General features: G+C 35.3%; 1 protein-coding gene across 2 annotated transcripts in view; it reads right to left on the minus strand.

Annotated features, from left to right (window-relative positions):
• The window catches only part of ST18 (ST18 C2H2C-type zinc finger transcription factor), a 154,562-nt gene that overhangs the window by 53,388 nt on the left and 78,235 nt on the right, over positions 1–22,939 (minus strand). For both annotated transcript variants that reach the window (XR_015748895.1, XM_026670296.2), the window contains exons 5-6: positions 10,246–10,424; positions 1,214–2,002 (exon numbers count right to left, since the gene is read on the minus strand). Coding sequence is in view for 1 of the 2 variants with exons in the window: in XM_026670296.2 (XP_026526081.2) it covers positions 1,214–2,002; positions 10,246–10,424 (968 nt within the window). In the remaining variant the exon portion in view is untranslated. The remainder of the gene's footprint in view (positions 1–1,213; positions 2,003–10,245; positions 10,425–22,939) is intronic.

Raw genomic sequence — 22,939 nt, forward strand, 5'->3', positions numbered from 1 at the left:
TAAAATTTACCTATTGATAAGTTTGGCAGTGAAAATTCTAAAATTCACAGCTAAAAACATTTTGAAATCCATCCTATAACTGTGAATGATCTAGCTTTTACTAGAAACTTATCATTTAACAAACCCAGTGGAATATGCAAGGATAGATATTATATTCAGAGATGATTTAGTTACACATACTGTACCTATATGGTATGGTAATATTTCCTCTAAAATGATTTTATTGTTTAAAATATAATTTTGGATCAGAAATACACACCCACAGAAGTGTTTTCTCTATGTGTAGTGCACTGTTTTTTGTTTGTCACTGGGTCAATCCAAAGAGCTTTGTTGCACTTCCAACTGAATCAAATGCAGGTAATCCCTGACTTACAACCATTAATTTAGTGACCATTTGAAGTTACAATGACACTAAAAAAGTGACTTATGACTGTTTTTCACCATTATAGCATCCCCAGGGTTACGTGACCAAAATTCAGATGCCTGGCATCTGGTTCATATTTAGTGTCCCGGGGTCAGGTGATCATCTTCTGTGACCTTCTGATAAGCAAAGTCAATGAGGAAGCCAGATGTATTTAAAAATTGTGATACTAATTTAACAACTACAATGATTTACTTGACAACTCTGGCAGGAAAGGCTGTAAAATGAACTGGAACTCACTTTGCAATTCTCTTGCTTAGTAATGGGAATTTGGGGCTCAATTCTGGTGATGAATCGAGGATTACCTATAGTATTGTGGAAGTAAAGAAAGTTATCTCTTTCTGTTCTCCCCATTACCTGAATCATAACACAATAATGAGATGTTTGGAAGAAGAGGATACTGCACCATTGCAAACTAGTGATGGGAATGTAGTCCACTAAATGTTTCCATGATAAGTTGAAATCTTTCACAAATAGAAGTCATGTATAAATTGTATAAATAACCATTCAAGCAGTACTTTTCAACACAGGGGGCAGGGGAAAGGGAATGGAAAGGAATTTTGGGGGGCAGCCATGTTGTTGAAGCCCTGGAGAAAATCTCCCATTTATTGGTATCATTTTTGTAATAGCCATGGAGGCAGGAAAGCATGAAATTCCTTATCAAAACTTTTTATATCATATTAAACATGAGTGAAAAACCCAATGGAGTGCTCAAAAGCCAATGTTCTAGCTAAAACTCAAAACAGTTTAACTGAATGTGTAATTTACTGTGTACAAAGGAAGTAGACTTACGCTTGTGGTTAAAGACTGCTCTACCACCAAGGTCAACTATTTTGGCTTGTCTTCTTTCACTTGCAAGATGCTCCAGTAGGAACCTGTCCAGTTCTTTGTAAGTGCTATTAAAGACGTTACCCTGCTCTGCCTGAAGAGCTATCGCTTGTTCCAACAAATTTAAGTTCTGTTTTGTTTTATCCAAGTCAAATGACTGTTCTGTATTTTCTGATAGATAATCATCTTCTTCACAATCTGGAAATGGATTCTGCATTCTACTGCTGAAAGTGTCAACATGTGAGTCCTGTGATTCTTGCAGCTCAGATCTCAAACTACCAAAAGTTTCAGAATTGTTAACATCTTTTTCTTCAGCTTTGACACCAGGTGTTTTTAGAACCTCTTCCTGATTACACCCTACAAGAAATGTTTTATTTAAAGGCAGTTTTATACTTATCTCTTCAGAAAAATTTGAGGAACTATCCCATTCATTGTCCAGAATTTCAGAGCTACTTTCATTATCTTCTGAAGAACAGTATTGTGGATGTGGAACAGTAATTCTGTCCCTTCTTACAGAAGAATTAATTCCATAACATGCAGCAATGTTCTTATTCTCTGTTTTTAAGGGATGGTTGTCACTATCACTTAGTTTATCATTCTCTAGGGAATTTGGTGCATCTTTTGCTATTTTTTCAAAATTAATTAATGTATTGGTCATTGTGTCCTGGCAGTTTGTGAAATTGTCCTTTTGAAGATCATTTTCTTGCATGTTGAAATATGAGATACTTTTTGCTGACATTAAAGTGGTGTTTTCTAGATAGAGAGAAACAGAGAAGACTAAGTTAAAGTACTTCTGTTTTGGCCACAATCAACAAATCTGTTAACTATAAATTAATCTACCTATGTCAAAGAGATCCTGGGAAAATGCTACCTATGTGGTTTTTAAGAACTGGAAAAAACTTGATGGCACAAAATCAATCAATCAATGTCAGTGAGAATACTCCAGGTCAAACATTCTTAAAATTCATTTAAAGTTTCTTTCTTGATTTATATGAAATTATACTGTGCAAAACATTCCTTTAAAGAAATAAACATAAAGTACACTAAATAACCAAACTATTATCCATGATAAAATTATATAATTGGTCCCAAAATATAAAACAACTATAATATTGTGAGATGTGACTTGTATTGTGACCACTGCTTCATATGTTAAGGCAGACAGACATATCTATAATTCTTCTTAAGTTAAATATTATCAGAAAGAGACTGGGTTTGTATGCAACACTATGTAAAAGAGATATTTTGTACCTGGCTTACTGAATTCATGGAAAAACAATCCATAGATACAAAGTAAAGCTAAAGGCAACTTCATAATTGAATGCAGAATGAAATCACTGAATTGATTAGTGAATTATTGTGTGCTAAATTGGTAAACTATCAATATGAACATGGATATGCTGAACAGTGGGAAAAATGCCTCTCTTACTTATGGGTGTATTTAATTTTTGCTTTGAAGCAATAGAGCTTGCAAAAACACAAATATAATACAGAAACTGGCAGCTGACACTTTTCTCATGTTGATGAAAACATTTTTTTTTTCTGAATCTTCTTTGACAATGCTAATTCTTTTCCAATTCTCTATATTTCGAATTGATTATATTATTAAAAGATGATGTATTAGATTTCTTAAAGAATTTCAACATATACATGTCCTTTACTGAGAAGCACTTTTTCTTTGAGATTACATGACAAAACAATTGGTAGTAGCTACAAGGAAAAGAATCTCAAATGCCAAAAGACAACAAATCCTTTGTGTTATCTACTTTTTTTTCTAAACATTTTTTTTCCTGACAAGGACACTCCAAAATACATCTCCATCATCTTCCTTTCTGGTAATTATCTCCCTAAAATCAACACTGGTCTGCCAGGATCAAGTAAATATTACCATAGTAACTAAAAGCATTTTTGGATGAAGGGAAGAATTTAGCCACAACACTAGCCCCTTCAATAATGCTGATTATAGGGTGCATTCTTTTGTTGGGATGCATTCAATATAAACTGGAACGTTTTGCACTTTACTTCCTAGAAGAGAAAAAAATGAGATAAACAAGTGCATAATAAAAAATAAGACAGTCTGGTTCTTTGCGGAATCCATGTCAAACCAACTCTGGGTTTAAATATTAACTTAAATATCATCCAGAAATGCAAATCAAGTTTTGTCTCAGCAACAGTAAGCTATTAAGAGAAAGTATAAAGGGTTATCATAATTTCAAAGTATTATCAACTACCGAAAACAAATAAAAAGCATTTTCGGTGAATATGTCCAATTCATTGAACTATTCTCTCAAGCCACTTAACTACCCACATGTGTACAATAATGATTTATAGACATTATACCTAATTATGCATATTTGGGCTATGGTGGAGTGCCTAACAAAAGCTCTAGAAAGCAACAATTACCTCTGTTGCTTAGTTACATAGTTTAAAATATTCCTATTAAGTGCAGATTATTGTGGAAGGGGGGAGGAGGATAAAAGTGCACATGTGCCTCTACAATGTGTTTCACTTTATAGCTGCCAAACTGTTAGCGTTTTGGGTCATTTCCAGTTTACATAATTGTTTGGTTCAACTGTTTGTTATACATTAAAAGAAAAATATTTATTAATTGTTTCTTACACATTTTCTTCCAGAAACTGGGCCCCATACCAAAGGATGGAGCCCTTTTTGAACTACTTGTCAGGCATTTGTTGTTACTGTTGCTGTTATTGCCTGACTTGAAAACTCCAACACAACTTTATTTGTAAATGTTCTTTCTTCAAGGGATAGAAGGGAGCAATCAAGAACATCAGGCAAGATAACAAAAATTCAAACACTTATTAATGGATGTCCTAATAAAAGACAGGCAAAGTCTGAGTAAAGTTCCTATTGTTCCCCCTTTTCTCCAGTTAAATTAATTAAATTTTAATAAATAGAGGAAAGTGGTAAATAGAGGGAAAACTCTTAATGAATGTTTTACATTTTCACAACAAAAAATTCCCCAACAGCCAATCTAACATTCATGAGTCAATAGTACAGAAATGTCCTATAGAGCTATTTTCCTTGTAGATAGATGCATGAATTGGAGTTTATGTCATATGAAATCAGTTTGAGGTTATTCAGAAGAGATCATTACTACCCTAACAGCTATTCAGAAATAGGAAATAGGGCATGATTTATTCTAGCAATACACTCCTCTTCCCCCATAGAAGAATGCATGTGACTATTAATCACATATACGTACACAATAATAACTGAGGGGCTGAAACAACATGAAACTTGCTGGATACCAATATGATATGTCCCTTGATCTATAAATGTCCATTAAATTCATGAAAATACTAATGCAAGGCAGCCTCCTAGCATTGGCATTGCTTAAATCTGTTTCTAGAATGGACTCTGAACCATATACAAAGATTATTTACTCAGTTGGACAAATACAATTACCAGTAAATTCTGAGCATGAACACATGCATTCACACCCACATGCTCATGTAAAGAAGTAAGAAAACATTATGACTTGACCATCAACAATCAGACAAAAGCTCTATGCGAAGAACTACTTGAGAATTAAAATGATCTAAATTATACCTCTTCTTTCACTCCAACTTTGAGACTGGGGAACCATTTTATTTTATGGAATTCCTCAGTACATCTTAAACATTTAACTGCACAGGATCACTGTTATGTAGAACTAGCATGAATGTAAATGACTTTTCTTCAAAACTATGCTTGGTGTCTGGAAATATGAATCAGTCAGGCATGCATTGTTAGTTATAGAGCCAGAAGACAAGTTGATTAATCCTATACATGTTAGCCTACATATCACTGCAGAGAAATCTTCTCACTTATGAACGGATGCAATCGTTCATTCTAAGGCTGACAGAGAAGGCTAAAAGGTCTTCTAATGGCTATACCTCTGTTCTGCTAAGAATATGGATTGATAGACATAGATCAGTATGGTAAATCCATGTGCAACATAGGAAAAAGAGTGGTTTGCCTGTATCCAAGGTCTTGATAGTGTACTAAAATAGTCATGAAACCTAATTCAGATATCTTCTATCTATTCAAATCCAATAAAAAATTCAAGTTCCAAATCAATATTTTAAAACAATAAAGTGGGGGCAGTGGATTGGGTGTGAGGATTGAATTTTAGTCCACTTAAGACAGAGTTAATCAATTAAAAAATAGCTCAGAGGAAAGAAAACATTATGTCTTATTTTTACACTTTGGATTTATTTCTAGAATCTGCCATGACCCTTGCTATGCAACTGTCAGTATCAATCATACTGTATCTGCTCATGTAATATCAGTTTTAGACTATTAAGTCAGAATTTGTTTCTATTGTTTCTCTTATTCTTTTATTTTTCTTATATGTACCCATTTCATGTATTCACAACTATGTATACACTTATACTTATTATCTTGTAAACAATTGGCAAATCAAATAAATAAATAAATAAATAAATAAATAAATAAATAAATAAATAAATAAATAAATAAATAAATAAATAGAATTAGCTAGGACGACATGTACCTTAAGTACACATTATTTGAATTCTCTATGGGATGACTTTTGAAAAATATTTTTAAAAAGTCCAAATGTTTTAGAATTCTATAGCTAGACTATTAACTTGTACCACTTAGGAAAGGTATAATCATTAATATATTTTTGGATTTTTAAAAATGTGTTTGACTATTGGAGAAATGAAGACCCTTTGGATTGGCAAGGTTTTAATGAACTCATCAGGTGAGTTTTTACCTCCTTAAAAGACAGTGAGATAATTTTGATTTTAAAAGTTTTAAAAATATATGGCTTTTTTGGACTATGCAGCAAAAGGATGCTTAATATATATATTTGAAATTTAAAAACTGATTAATGGGCAGAAAGATTTGGAATTATAGTTTTGATTATTTAAAAGATAATTATTTCCTTATGGGAAAATGAGGATCCTTTTTTTTTTTAATGATAAGGAGACTTTGAAGGTCAGACATTAGAGCCAGAGGATAAAGAAATGGGAGCAGAAATCATTGCTGCAAAGTTTTGAGTACTTTTCAGCCATGTTTTAGGACATAATGGATGAAATGCTTAATAAAATTGACAGAGCGTATTGTAATGAAGTTGTGAAACAAGAATGGGTTGCAATGAATGTGTATCAAATTAATTTGAAGCAGGATTTAAATGTAAAACAAATGAATCTGTTGGATGACTCATTCCCTAAAGGAAACAAGCAGATATTAAACTAGGAAACTGATCTGGATTTTTTTTTCTGGATGCACAAAACAGCTTTGCTAAAATTTGGGAGGACTTTTTTAGAAGTGACAAACAGAAGGATAAATTTTACTTATTGGTGTAAAAGAAATCTGTTAAAGTTTTGATGGAATTTTGTTTTGAAACACAGATGAGAAGCAAACTATGTCTGGGACTTTTTTAAAAAATGGATTAAAAATATTTTTTTAAAATCAACAAAGATTTATAAGATTGTCTTGTTTGACCAGGTTTAAAAGAGGAAAACAGTTGTAACTAGTTGTCCTTAATGGACTTTTGATAAGAAAGATTGATTGAAGTAGCATTTGAACTTTGTTTTTCTTAACTATGAGATTAGCTATGGGGAGAATGGAGATTATGCTTTATTCAGAGATAAGTGATAAGCTATTTAAAAACCCTGCCAGGATGAAATCACTTCTTTTTTTCTTTCTTCTTCCATTTCCCTTTTCCCCTTTTTTTCCTGTTACACTCCCCACCCCCAGTTTTCATTTTTTTTGAATTTTTATGTTTGTATTTTTTTGTAGTTTGTTTTGATTTTAATTCTCTTAATTTATAACTCTTAATATTTTTAATGCCCTTCTGTTCTTTACCTTGAATTTCTGGGAATCATAACAATTACAGTCTAAATTTAATAAATTAAATGAACTATGAAACAAACTATTGTACCTGCCCCCTGTCATTTTGGGGGGATTTAGTAGTGTGCATAATCCTATGTCTGTTCCAGTGGTGGGATTCAAATTTTTTTACTACTGGTTCTGTGGGCGTGGATTGGTGGGCATGGCAGGGTAGGAAACTGTAAAATCTCCAGTCAGAGGTGGTATTTGCTGGTTCTCCAAACTACTCAAAATTTCTGCTACCGGTTCTCCAGAACTGGTCAGAACCTGCTGAATACCACCTCTGGTCTGCTCCCCCCCTCTCATGGTAATATATTATTATTATACAGAGAAAATGTAAAATCACAGCTACCAGTTCTTTAGGTGATGTTGGGTTTGTATAGATCAGGCTTGTCCAACCCATGCGGCCCAGGTCGCCTCGTAATGCAGCCCAGTGCCCACCCCAACCTTCTGGCAAGAGCCAGCGAGGAGGAGGAGGAGAGGCAGGCGCGAGGCGGGGCGAGGCAAGCGCCACGCCAAGCAGCAACAGAAAAGGCGGGCGCCGCCTTTGCTGCTTCTGCCCCCACTGCCGCCACCGCTTCTGCCCCCGCCTCCGCCGCTTCTGCCCCCCCGCCGCCGCTTCTGCCCCCGCCGCCGCTGCCACCGCTGTTGCTGCTTCTGCCGCCGCCACCGCCGCTTCTGTCCCCGCCGCCACCGCCGCTTCTGCCCCTGCCACTGCCACCGCTTCTGCCCCCTGCTGCCGCCGCTTCTGCCCCCCTGCCGCCGCTTCTGCCCCCGTCGCCGCTGCCCGCCGCTGCTGCTGCTGCACCGAGCCTCCCAGTCCTCGCCTTCCAGTCCTGCCGCATCCAGCCGGGCCATTTGCAGGAGGAGAGGTAGGCGCGAGGCGGGCGAGCTTTCTTCCCCCCCTCCCCCCACCCCACAAAATTTGGCCGGAAAATTAATAAAAAATAAATAATTTTTAATAAATAATTAATAATAAATAATAAAAATAATTTATAATTTATTATATAATTTTATAATATAATTATTTTATAATAATTTATTATATGTGCAGCCCAAACCAAATTTTCATCTTCTAATGTGGCCCAGGGAAGGTGAAAGGTTGGACACCCCTGGTATAGATCAAGTATATGTTTGATTATTATTATTTTAGAACATACCTCCACTTCCTATTTTCCGACAACAATCCTGAAAAATACATTAGACTGAAAAAGATTAGGTAACTTGTACGCAATCATAAAAACAAGTTACTAAATCTGATCCAATAAATGTAATGGAATTTATTCTCATGTGTATGATTGCAGATTAAGAGATCCTGCTACCTATAACTTGAATCTTACACAAAATGAATTTATAATCTCATTGTTTTAGATATTTGACAAAACAATTTTCAATGATTAATTCTGTATTAATTTGTTATTAGATTTCTATAAATTTACAGGAATTTTGATTTCAGCAGACTTGTTCAACTGGTTTGTTTTCCTGACTCACACTGTATTTACTGTATTTAAAGAAATGATTCATCAGGTTTTTGATCAACAAAGCAGAGGCATTCACACAAGAGAAAATATGCTTTGTTTTGAACTTGGAAAGAAACACTTTTACTCAAGATGTTTTTTTGTTTAAATTGAAGTGTTCTGACAGAACAAAATTAAACATGGCTTGAAAAGACCATATTCCAATGTAATAAACTTAAAGTGTGTTTGACTATTTCAGAAATTTGAAACAAACTCTTCCCATTTTTACTTGGGATTATATAATTAGATGGGACGACAATCCATTTTGATTGCTATCAGCCACCTAATTTATATGAAATTTGACCAAGTGTATTTATTTAAAATACCCAAATAGTAACAGTTTCTACTTAGTAAAGTCAAGTAACAATTTCCGTATTTCTATTGGTAGCCTGCCTGTTTAACTCTAACCCAAGGCCAGTAAAAAAAATTTTTTTGTTATAATTTAAAAAAAGGAGGGGATGTTGAGTAGTATTTTAGTAAAGCAAAATCAAAATACTACAGGACACAAATGCATGCATATATATAATGCATATAGTGCACATATGCACCAAAACTCAGTATAAAACAGAATCAACACCCAGGTTTTACCATTTTAAATGTACACTAAAAGCTCAATATCAACAGCAGACATGAGTACGTATGAGCACATATAAATGCACAAATTTAAACCAACATAATAGTCATGATATAACTGCTATTTGTCCCACCATCCCACCAACCATTTCACCCCATGTGGTAAACCAATAGTAGTATCTGTTATAACTCTTGCTCTACTGGCTGGGATATTTATTTTTAAACAATAACCTAATCACAAGCTAGAAAATGAAATCTAAACATAGTTCTGAGAAGAATCTAGAATATTCCATTCTGGTGTATGAAACACTATGAAGATTCTCAGTCATCCAGGTCATGGTTGTCCCAAAGGTGCTTTTTCAAGAGGTAACTAGACTTTCTGGTTTTTCTTTGAAGACATTTTTCTTCTCATCCAAGAAGCTTCTTCAGCTCTGATTGGATGGTGGGGAATGGAAGGATTTATTATCTTACAAATGACCAGCTGTCTGCAAGGAATATAAATCCTTCCATTCCCCACCATCCAGTCAGAGCCGAAGAAGTTTCTTGGATGTGAAGCAAAAGTCTTCAAAGAAAAACCAGAAAGTTTAGTTACCTCTGGAAAAAGCACCTTTGGGATAAACACTGAGCATGTTTTGCTTGGAGCACCAAATCGTTGGAATGGTTGTTTTGAGCTCAGAATGTTTCCAGCTTAGAATATTTTACACACCCTAAATCCTAAACATGATCCACTTTTAATTTTATCGTTGTCATCATCATCATCATCATCATCATCATCATCATCATCATCATCATCATCATCACTACCATTATCATTCTCACCAATGTACCATTCTTGCAGCACAAGTCAGGTCAATAAGAATAATAAGAATGCCTGGTCCAAAGTCCTCCAATGAGCTATGTCCCCAATTGTTTTACAGGCTAACAGCGATACTACATTGGCTTTCTGATAAAATTTTGAAGAGTGTCTAGTGATAGGATTTCCCTTCTGTTCTTTGGAGAGTGTTAGGAAATATTGATTAAGTTAGAATCCATGCTTTTTCATACCTGTTTGGAGAACATTATTACTGTCCTGAAAGTGTGTCCTGCCTTCATTCTCTCCTTTGCCTTCCAAGATGGGATTGTAGTGGCGAGGCTTCATTAACAGAGATTTCCTTTTGTTGATTGGAACTTCCAAAATCTGTTCTTCAGCTTTTCTCTTCTTAGCCATGGAGTTTTTGTAGGCACTGTATTTATACAAAATCTTTTAATAATGGAAAAAAATAACATGAAAGACATTGCACAAGAGAAATAGTGTAATCAAAGCTTTAAATGAATGGGTCCTGTAAAAGTGTGTATGTATGTACATTGACATATGTGGGTATGTGTTCAATTTTACTGGATAGAACTAAAGGTGAAGTCTCTTTTCAGAAAGTTTTATTTTCTAATGTAACCACAAGTCTACAGAGGTGTAATACATAAGTTTTAAGAAAAAGAAAAAGTCATCCTTAATTTTTAATAGAACATGTGTTAATATAATCCCAGCTCTTGACTAGATTATATGTGTCCAGGAGTAGATAAGGAAATATAAATAATGATTTGTTAATCCCCAGAGAAAGCTAATATGAAAATTCCAGTTGAATGCGCCTAATTTCTTTGTTTTGCTCAGATGAGTACAGTTTTTACAGTTTAACAATTATTGTTTAACAATTATGTTTAGCAGAGTGATGGCGTTTGAGAAAAACCTGTTCTTGTATCTAGTTGTTCTGATGTGCAGTGCTCTATAGTGTCGTTTTGAGGGAAGGAGTTGAAGCAGTTTATGTCTGGGATGTGAGGGGTCTGTAAATATTTTCACAGCCCTCTTTTTGATTCGTGCAGTATACAGGTCCTTGATTGAAGGTAGGTTGGTAGTAATTGTTTTTTCTAATTGTTCTCTGAAGTCAGTTTTTGCAATTTGTTTTTCATTGGATTAAGTTTCTATGGTTCTGGCAAGTATTTTATAGCCCCACTTTGATCTATATTATGGCTATATAGATCAGATTTCAAGATAATTGTTTTGGGGGCTAAATAGATTTATGCTGCATCTTCAATTATAATATGGTATATATTTATGGAGTTCCTTTTTTTTTGTCTTTATAATCTACAAGTGCCACAACCCAAGGGCACAGAGCCACACGTTCTGAAGATGTGAAAGATTTGCAATTAACCACCATTACTCTTTTAAACTTTACCAGCAACATTCAAGGAGTAACATATTAATTGCATTTAAATTTATTTATTAATTAAATTTAGTTGCCACTTATCTCATTTCAAAAGAATCTGGGGAGCTTACAACATAATACACATTAAAAACATTAAAATCATAGAATATAAAATTATAGAAGAGACAAATCATTAATTTATTTATTTAGTGTATGGCATACAATGTCAAAGCAATGTACAAGTGCAAGACAAAATGTGCTTGCATGCCTATCCTTGGTGCACCACAAGGGGAGAACTAGTTTACACCAGCTGACTAGCAGCACCCGGGTTGCATGTTTTCAAACTGCCTGGTGGGCAGGAACTGAGGAACAAGTGACAGGAGCTCACCCAATCACACAGAGCCAGGCTCGAACTGCTGGAGTGCAAACCATTTCTGGCCAGCAGTTCCAACATCATTAAGCCACTGCATTATTGCATCCTCTACAAAATCATGGAAAAGGAGGGAGCCATATATATGGGGTAGGGGGAGGTGTAATTAGTTAGTCAACCACCTTCAGTGTAAAATTCCCCCATTGGGACCCCAACCCCTCTGGAAGAACCAGATTTTAAGGCTCTTACAAAAAGTCAGGAGGTTGGGAACCAATCTCATCTCAGCGGTAAGATGTTCCAAAGGGCAGGAACCATGGCAGACAAAGATCTTCTCCTAGACCCCGCCCACCAAAATTCCTTGACTGATGGGATCTGTACAGTATTGAGTCTGTGACTTAATTGTATTAAATTTAAATGAAAATAAAACCACATTTAATATGTATCCTGATCCCATTCGCTTCTTTATTTTGGCTTCACTTTCTGGATTGTGGTAACAACATTCCATCCAAAGATAGATAGATAGATGATAGATAGATAGATAGATAGATAGATAGATAGATAGATAGATAGATAGATAGATAGATAGATAGATAGATAAAAATGTTTTATTATTTGTTAACAAAGTTGAATGGCTGGAAATAAGTATCTCTCAATCAGAAGGGTCATGAAAAAACTTGAAAAGACTTGATTCAGATTTGATATATGTGTTCTTTGAAAAGTCCAGTGTCACCTGCTAAAAATTCTACATTTACTCTTTTTAAAAAAAGATTCATTATCTGTTGTTCTCTCTCAGTTATGCAATATGAATAAAACCATTATATCTGTCACAGATGAAAAATTGCATTTATGGATCAGTGTAATCCACTCATTGGTTGCTGGACTCAACTCCCCTAGGGAATATGACAATTCAACATGATACCACTGGTTGTTAAATTTTGCATTTGGCTCATTGATCTAGCAGAAAGATTTGCAAAAATCCCTCTCTCCAGACAGCTCCCTGTTGGTTACACATATTATGAGGCTCAACAGCATAAATTCATCTTTAACTTATGTGCACTAAATTGGCTCCAGTTTGGATTGTTTTGGATGATGGCATATGACTAACTTAAGCTTTTTACTTTTTCTTTTTAAATCCAAGTTGGCAACGCTTCTTCTTGGCAAGCTACCATTACAAATATGAAGGACAGGGAAAAAAATGTGAAGTTCTTCACTGCGGCAAAAGTTAAAGCACAACCAAATGCATTTTAAATTGTAAATTCTCTTGCTCTGTCACAATGTTGCACAAAGCAAGATACCAAAATAATGGATTTATTCCAATCCCTCTATTTAAAATGACTATGGTTTATGTGGCATATTTATCTGCTACAGCAAAGCAAATGCACAAGGCAGTAATGATTTTTCTCAATGTACATAATTCTAGGAGTACATAGTATACAGGTAAAGAAGTGTAATTGGTTGGATTGGAATAATTAAAAGTGTGCATCAAGTTGTATTTTCCTTCATGTAACTTTTGAAAAAATTATTTGCCAATTAGGCTGTGCTAGTTATATTAGGAATTCAAAACAAGCAGGTTTTTTCCTCAGGTTGCATATACAAACTATATGAAATTACTTTCAATGGAAAATAAAAAAGAAATATTCACCTCACTTATAGTTCATGATCTTGTGGGTTTTAATCCTTTATTCTACAGCTACTATAATAACACAAAAATGTGTTGGGCTTCCATTTATGCATACAAGTGGCTGCCATGAACTTTGATATTTGTGATATTTAGCCTATTTCTTTACTTGAACATGTTTGTTCCTAGTCATCTCTGATTTTTTATGAATAGAAGGAGCTCTGCAATCCAAAAAATAAAAATAGACTGGTTTTATATTGTCACTTATGATAGGCATGATTAAAAGAACTTGGAGATAATTACTTTTCTGTTCCCTTTCATCTACTTTCTCCTTTATCCAAATCAATATCCCATGGGCAAAACTATCTGATATTGACTGGAAACAGGTGGTGGTGGGAGAATTGATAAGTAACTGAAAACTGTAAGGTACCCTGAATCTTAAAATTGCTATAAAGAAAAAAAAAGAAACTGGAAATGCTTTACAATAGAGTAATAGATAATAAATTTACATGCAAGTTTCTTTGTATGTGTTTATTAATCATGCATGTGTGTTAAGCGCATCCAACTGTGTCAGTCAACTAATGAAATTATTCTGTACATGGAAGTATCTAACAGCCCAGAAGTAAAGAAACCAAGAATTTTCACAAATGGGAAAATACACTTTCCCAAATCTCTATAGGGCCTGCAGCATTTCTAATTGTAAATTGGCCTCAGATTGTTTATTCTTGTGGTTCAGGTGAGCTGAAAGTAAATTGGCTCAGTTGTCTAGTGGGAATATTATGAGATCACAGCAGTGGTGATATTCAATTTTTTTAAACTACAGTTCTGTGGGTGTGGTTTGGTGGGTGTGGTGTGGCTTGATTGGTGTGGTTTGATTTGGTGGGTGTGGCTTGGTGGACGTGGCAGGGGAAAGATACTATAAAATCCCCATTCCCTTCCCACTCCACTAACCTGCCTTCCAGCTCTGTTCTCCTGTGCAAGGTAACAAAAGAAGACCCAGCCAATCAGCTGGGACTCTGATCAGCTGGGACTCAGGAGGCAGCAAATAGATGGGGGCAGAGCCAACCAAAGGTGGTATTTACCTGTTCTCTGAACTATTCAAAATTTCCGCTACTGGTTCTGTAGAACTGATCAGTACCTGCTGAATACCACTTCTGGATCACAGATTTATAGGAATAGTATAAATACAAGATATGAATTTAGCTCTGGTGCATTTCAGCTTTCCATTTTGCTCCTACTTTCTGGCCTTCCCTTTCCCATCTCCTGATTCTTCCCATCTTTTTGATTTCATATGTGATCTCATTCCTTCAAATTAATTTGATCCTAATCTAGCAGTTTAAATGTGAACCTGTGGTTTCCAACTTCAACTATATTAAATACTTTCTGGACTTGCTTTCTTATAACCAAGTTATCAATATGTGATTCACCACCCAGCATATGGCAAACATGTATTTAATCTTTAACTTTGAAGTGGGAAGTCATTTATGTTCCTGTCATTTGATCATTTTGGTACCATGAACAAACAAAAACTGGGACACCAACCATATGTATTCATATTTTCCAAAGAAAGAGGTCTGTTTCAGCTGTTCTTGTAGCTCTTATTTGCATTCATATAGTAATTAATAACATAATGAGAATTAAGGCTATGCATATACAAAAAGAACGGCTTTACTTTTTATCAATAATTTGCATATTAAAATGTTGCCTTTTATTCTGGTGGTACAGAACATGTCATATAATCTATTATCATATTTCTGATTATAATGTATGCTTTGTTCAAAATTTACCATAGTGTTGCCTTCTGCTAAAGAATTCAATAAAGAGATCTTGCCTTGGGTATATCTCTTTGTATATGAGTTTTAGTGATGTATATCCATACTTCCTACACAGAGAAAAACTTGTCCTATTGATCCACAGTAAAACTGTTTCTTCATTGAATGTACATAAAAACTACTTGACTACTATTCGTTTTCAGATTTTTTTTAAAAAAAATCTGAATCTCCCCCAACTTTTCCATTAAAAGAAAAGCTAGGAAGGAGAAAGGAGGAGGAGAAGGAGGAGGAAGAGAAGGGAAAAAAGGGAGAGAGAAGAGGAGGAAAAGAAGAAGGAGAAGGAGAAGAGCTTTACAATTAATAGCTGAAGGTATTGCAGGGCACGGATTAAACTGTGCTATAAAAGGCAGTTTAGCCTGCAGGAGGAATGATTCAAGAAAGCAGGAGCAGCAGAAAATGGGACAAAATCATTGCTAATGCCATAGGTAGATTTGGATAAGACAAAGGCACCAGGCTGGAAACCAGGAAGCCATAAATTCAGACCTGCCTTAGCCATGAAAGCCAATTGGGCCAGTTACTCTCTCATACCCCATAGTGTTCTTATTGTGGGCAAAATGGGAGGAGGAAGTTGCGTTAGGTATGTTTGTCACTTTGAGATATATATAATTAATAAAGGTTGGATACAAACAAACAAAGAATGACAAATAAATAAATTTCCACATTTAGAACAGCTTACACTATAATAAAAATTCTTAACTATTCAATATGCAAACTATATGTTTCTCATTGCAGTAATTCTCTATGTAAATAGCCTATTTATTCAAATTATATTTTTATGAGCCAAATAGTTTAAAAAATTATTCTTGAATCAAAGAAAAAGAATACTAATACAGACCATTTAAAATATAAATTCTCATACTCCTTAATTGTATTAGACCATTTCTAACACTGAAAATAACAATATATTTTCCTTATAATTTTAAAGTATAAGCCAAACCCTTTTTTCTTCAGAAAATATTTAATTCTTAAATATCAGGTATATAAATATCAAGTATATCTTCTATAGAAAGCTTCTTTTTAAATTCTTTCAGTATAACAAATCAGCATATCAATAAAGTTTTTATTTCTTTCTGTGATGCATATATTCATTTGCAAAGATATGTTAAATTTTAGTTTGCTAATAGTAAGTCTCTAATGTAACATCTCTATTATGCATCTTATACATTTTGTCATTAATAGTTTTGTTGCTTTTTATCAACAGTCCACTTGTCATGGAATATTGATTCAGCTGTCAAAGTTATTAGATGGTCTCATAGAATAGATATTTTTTAATGAATTAGGATCTATTACAATTTCATTCCTGTGCCTGATACGGCATTTTTTTTTTATGAAATATGATAAAAGAAAATATTTTAACTAACAATTCAGTTTCTGTATTGTAAAATGACACCCAATGACACAAAACTCATTGGGTGATTTGAAGATGATGAAATCTTCTAAACATATATTCTTGATATACAACTCTCTTTGTAAGTATTGGAATAACATGTCTGAAACATTGATTAATTTAATATGCTGCCCACCTCTCCAATTAGGAGACTCTAAGTATCTTACAAATTAAAAAAGATAAATATAAAAACAATTAATTTTTTTAAAGCTATGTAGTTTATATATCTATATAGTTTGCCTATACAGTTTAAAATTTAAACATATATATATGGTATTCAGCTTTGTTCGGGCATTTTCCCACATCATTATAGTTGTGTTTTTAAAGTTGTAGCAACGTTTCGGCAGAATCTCATATGCCATCATCAGGCTTCTGTATTGTGTTCATCTGTGAGTCAGACTTTTACACTTGTTTCAGTTTTAAATTTGGGGCTAGCCTACTGCTGTGCCAGAATGGTTTTTTCTTCATCCTGATTGGTTGGGAGTCTCGGTCTGTGTTTATTGGTCTTGGAGTTTGCTGTGTTCTGCTTGATTGGTGTTTCTAATATCTTCTGTCTGTTTTGTAGCTTTTTTTGTCTTGATTGGCTGGCAACATTGTGTTTCTTGTATTGGAGGCTTTTAGTGCAGCTTGGCTCCGAGTAAATGGACGGCTATCATTTATTAGGAAGCTAGGTTTCATCTGGGTGCCTGATTGGGGTTTGTTTGAGCTGGAGATATCAGGGGGGGTCATGTGGGGACACGAGAGGCTAATGGAAAAAAGATCACTACAAAACAAATGACCCAGGAGATTACAGCACAAGATCCAGGATATCTCCACAACAAAACTCACAAGGCCATCACACAGCCCATTATACCAACATCAACTCCATCAACCAATCAAAAGGCAGCAGCGCAGCCAACCAGCCCAGCACACCAGCCCCCACCACCAGTATTTATAGAGAGACGGCAGCTCCGATCACACACTGCTTGCACTGGCATGAAGCTGAAAGCACCAGCCTGAGGATGGCGAGTGGGACATCGCCGAAACGTCGCCAACATACTCTTAATCTTACACGGGAAAAGACCCGAATACACCTAGACCTACATACCTGTACCCGTGAAAATCTATGAAAACATATATATATGTGTGTGTGGTGTTCAGCTTTGTTTGTGTATTTTCCACATCATTATAGTTATTATAAACGACCACTATACAGAAGCACAAAGCTGAATACCATACATGTAAGTACCTGCAAAAAAAACTTAAGAAAAGATATATATATATATATATATATATATATATATATATATATATATATATATATATATATATATATATATATATATATATATATATATATATATGGCATTCAGCTTTGTGCTTTTAAAGTTATAGCAACGTTTCGGCAGAATCTCATCTGCCATCATCAGGCTTCTGTATAGTGTTCATCTGTGTTCACATATATATATATTTATTATGTCTCACCTGTGCCAACGAGGTGAGAAGTCCAAATTTCCAAATGAATATAAACAAGCAAACAAGTCCAGTAATGACAGGGTTAAATTCCTTGAGCCGAGAAAGTTCTTGGCAGTCTCACACAAGCTGTCTGCCAAGTCCAACAATAAAGCAAGAACATAAATCACAAGCTATCGCCACACAGAGAATCTTTTGAAGCTTCTCTCACAAATTAACACGTCCTGAACAAGAACCCAGAGCTAACACACCCACTTTTATTCCCTGTGGGGCGTCAGTCCCTCATCTCATTCTCTGATTTGTCCTTTCTTTCTGCGTTGCATCTCATGCTTTTGCCTACGTCTTTGCCTCGCATCAAACCAACATTCCTCAGCTTGATCCTTAGTCAGAGGCTCTGATACGCCCTCCTGGTTATCTGCCGACACCTGAGGCACAACCAGGGAGGAAGGTCTTGCCAAAGAGGAAAGTCCTGGGGAGGAAGGCAATTCCAAATCCTCTAACAAAGCAGGCTCAAACCTCAGAGCCAAATCCTCCTCTTCCACATTATCCAAGTCTGTGTCCTCTAACAAAGCAGGCTCAAACCTCAGAGCCAAATCCTCCTCTTCCTCATTGTCCAAGTCTGTGTCCTCTAACAGAGCAGGCTCAAACCTCCGAGTCACAACATACATACAGATAGATAGATAGATAGATAGATAGATAGATAGATAGATAGATAGATAGATCGATCTTTGGTTATTCGGGTTTTCTCCTGCGTAAAATTGGAAGTATCTAAGCGACGTTTCGATGAAGTCTCATTCATCATCTTCAGGCTTGTGTCTTCGGCTCTGTGCTTCTCAGAGTAATGTGAGCTTGCAGCTGCTTCTTCCTTTTAACTGCTAGTGGGGTGTGACTTGATTGGGTGGGGGCTTGGCTGTGTTCTGATTGGGTGGGGGTGTGTTCTCATTGGGTGGGGGCCTGGCTGTGCTCTGATTGGCTGGGGGGTTGGCTGTGCTCTGATTGGCTGGGGGTGTGTTCTGTTCAGGTGGGGGCTTGGTTGTGCTCAGGTTAGTCTTAGTTGCTGGGGGATTTGAGCTGGTGAGCTGTGATCCGGCTGTTGGCTTTGCGTTCGTGGTTGTGCTGCATCTTCATGGTGGGCGTCAGTTCGCTTCATGTATGGGTCGGAGGTGTTTGAAGCGGGTAGTGATGCAGTTGCGGTGCGGCTTCTGGTCCGTGGTCGTGTCTCATCTTCTGTGTGGATGTGAGTCTGCTTTCTACATGGAAGTGTGGTGGTAGCATCTTGTGTGGCCCTCATGGGTGTGGGTCTGGTGTCATTCTTCATGTTAGGTACTCGTCTGTTCATGAGGGCGGGTTTCCAAATGGCTGGTAGGCGGGAGATGTCATCTTGTTTATTCATGCTGTGTGGGCGTTTTTCTATCTCTATGGCTTCTCTGATTACTCTGTTGTTAAAGTGTTCGGTTTTGGCGATAGTTCTGGTATTTTTAAAGTCAATCTCATGTCCTGTGGCTTTGAGGTGTTGGACCAGAGAAGAGGTCGGTTCTTCTTTTTTGATTGAGTTCTTATGTTCTTCAACGCGTGCACTTATTCTTCTGTTAGTTTGTCCGATGTATGTGGTCGGACAGGCGGTGCAAGGGATTTCATATACTCCTTGGTTTTCTAACTCGATTTTGTCTTTAGGGTTTCTTAGGATGGTGGATATTTTTCTGTTTGTGCAGAATGCTGTTTTAATGTTGTGTTTTTGGAGGATCTTGCTGATTTTGTCTGTAGTGCCTTTTATATATGGGAGGAGGGCTTTGCCATTCTCTTGTTCTCTGTCTTGGATTTTGATTGGGGTTTCTTTTTGGATTAGGTGGGTAATCTTCTTTCTTTGGAATCCAGGCAGGTACTTATTCTTCTATTGGTCTGTCCAATGTATGTGGGAAAATGTATGTGGGAAAATACCCGAACAAAGTGTGTGTGTGTGTGTGCGTGCGTGTGCGCGCACACACACACACACACACACACATACATGCATCAAAAAAAATGTAAACATTTAGAATACAGTATTACAGCAGGAGAATTGATTAAAGAACTGGAGTCAGAAACATGAAAATTTTAAAATGTTTATAAATATTGTATATTAGAGTACAAGACAATTTAGAAGTTAAATATTTATTGAATAGTGTTTTAGTTACATTTTTTATTTTTTCTGTTAATTGATTTATCTTTGAATAGTTAAAAAGCAGAGATATTGGCATTCAGCTCAGAGATTTAAAAAGTCTTTTAAAATCTTTTCCCACTTTGTTAAATATAACTCAGTGTATTCTGCTTTTTATGATTAATCCTTCATCAGTGATTCACTGAGCACCAACTATATAACTTTTCCAATGTTTTTCCTACTTACTGATATTATATATTTACATTATTATTTTCTTCTTCTTCTTCTTCTCTCTCTCACACACACCCAGCCATACCAAATGATCTGGATCTATAGTAGAAAGAGGGTAAAGAAAGATTTCTTTGCAATAATACAAATGAATGACGTTCCCTTACTAATACTAACTAAAGTTCAGAAGTGGAGTTCAATTATATTTACATTTTATAATGTTAAAAAAGGAATACTGACCACAGAGAGATGAAAGCAATACACAGAAAGGTTTAGCTGCCAATGAAGATAAAAGAAGAATCAGGATTGATGAGTAGCAATCTTAGAGAAAAGTAACATAGAATTTATTAAAATATGCAAGTCCAAATATACTAATATGAGGATTGGCAAAGAAGAAAGTAAGATAATGCCGAGACCAGGGCATGTATAATAAGTTAGAAAGCAAATACATTGTGATTTAACCAGGATGCAATTTCAATATCAAAGGATAATTTCTTTAAGAGAATAAAATAAAGAGTAGAGAAGATGGTATAGCCTTGTTGGGGATAGGGAGTTTATTAGTTCTTCTAAGAGAAGCCTAGGATAGAATGGATAGTGCTATTGACTCATTATGCTTGGAAGCTGTAGGTTTTTCAGACAATAAATGTTGTCTGAATGTTTTGTGCTACCTGACTAAGATGAACAATTGGACTGTGAAATACAAAAGGAGCATGTAAGAGCCAGAATAATAGAAGATTGGTTATAACCCGGATAAGACCTGCAACCATAATGAAATCTTGGTATGATTGAATTCATTTGATAATGGGTATGGGGGTGGGGTTAGGAGACCAAATATGGACATACAACTAAGGGATAGGAACCCAAAGAGTTCTGCTTCTCATATTAAATCCTTGACCATTTGCTTATGTTTATAACACTTGAAATACTATGGTCAGTTTTGATCATTTCTTGGGGCAAAAGTCATTTTACATAAGGAACAATGCCATCAGTTTGTCATGGGGTTGCCGCTACATAAAGCCATATGAATATTTCTACTCTTTACAGAAGGTTGTGGAAGTCCAAGGAGATAATGTGTTATGAACATCAATATTTAAATATTTGCACATTATTTTTCATTCCTAAGAAAAAAGGATTTTAAAAGATACAACTAATAATTACAGGGCAGATATGTGATAAAACTAAATAAAAAATTTCAGGAGCAGGTGAAGACTACTTTTGAGGCTTTCAGAATGACTTAAAATCAAGAGTGAAGAACATATTTCGGACAGAACAAAATGTGGTTGTATTTAGTTTTCAGTCATTGGCTGCCCATGCTTGAATGAAAAAGCTATGTATTGAATCATGAAAAATCCAACTGATATCATGAAAAATATTTAATGAGAATAATTGCACTTTTGAATATAGCATATTAATTTTTTTATTTCTAGCCTTAAAATATTATTATATTATTTAATGATATACTTTCTGGTTTATCCCAGTTACAAACAGCCATATTGTTATTGATATTTGAAGTACTCTTCCTTCTCCTTATTATCACCCTAAATGAAGTTTGACATTATGGAAAGTCTGAATTTTTTTTTAAAAAGCCTAGATTGCTCCATTGATCTAAGAGGATTATTCCATAATGGTACTAAACCATTCTTGCCATGAGATAACCAGTTATTGAGCAGATAATACAATTAATTCAACAGAAACTTTCCATGTGCAAGTTTAAGGTTCTTCCAGATAAAAAACTGTTAGTATTTCCAGTCAACAGAAACTATATTCTATCCTTTCTTCATCGAGGACATGAGAAAAAAAGAGGTTGAAAATGGAAATGAAAATTATGGTAGCAGTGTTCTAAAAAGACTGGAAAAATATGTTCACATTAAATGAAAAATAAAAATGTTTGGAGATAGATGCAAACAAGTATATTTTTATTGGAATGTGCTACGTGATCACCAGATTCCCTGCCAACAAACATCTGGACAGAGAGAGCCCAGATTATATATATCAGAGAATAGATAAAATTAATATTATAAATAAAACACAACCCTTATACAGGAATGTTTTTGACAGACACACTACTGGGATGACATCAATGTTATTTTTCACATTAGATTCCAAGCTTAGATAATAGCAGGTACACCAAACATTGTTAATTGTATTCACATTCTTTCACACTATTCTATTCACACTAAGGAGATAGGACAGTTGTCTGGTTTCTGTTATCTGTCTTCATTCCAGGATCACAGAACTGAATTATAGAACTGAAGACCATGAAGTTAAAAGTAGAAGATAATATCAAATGGACTGTATATGGTGAAGAACAGCTGTACACAAAGGGAAGTATACAAACAATCAAAGTGATTATGCAACTGTAAGAGGCATCTTTATTTATGGTGGGTGACAGTGCGTCATTTGTATAAACAAGCAGTCATTGTGTCTGGAAGAGCCTATTCTATATAAACCAAATCTATTTCAGACCAAATCTTGATTCTATCCCTCTATAAACCAATCTTAATTCTATCCCTCTTTTAATGCAGCCTAGGATTGCATTG

The sequence above is a fragment of the Notechis scutatus genome, chromosome 3 (genome assembly GCF_049901735.1).
Source record: "Notechis scutatus isolate UNSWTSFEM ecotype Mainland chromosome 3, rNotScu1.2, whole genome shotgun sequence".
Lineage (NCBI taxonomy): Eukaryota > Metazoa > Chordata > Lepidosauria > Squamata > Elapidae > Notechis > Notechis scutatus.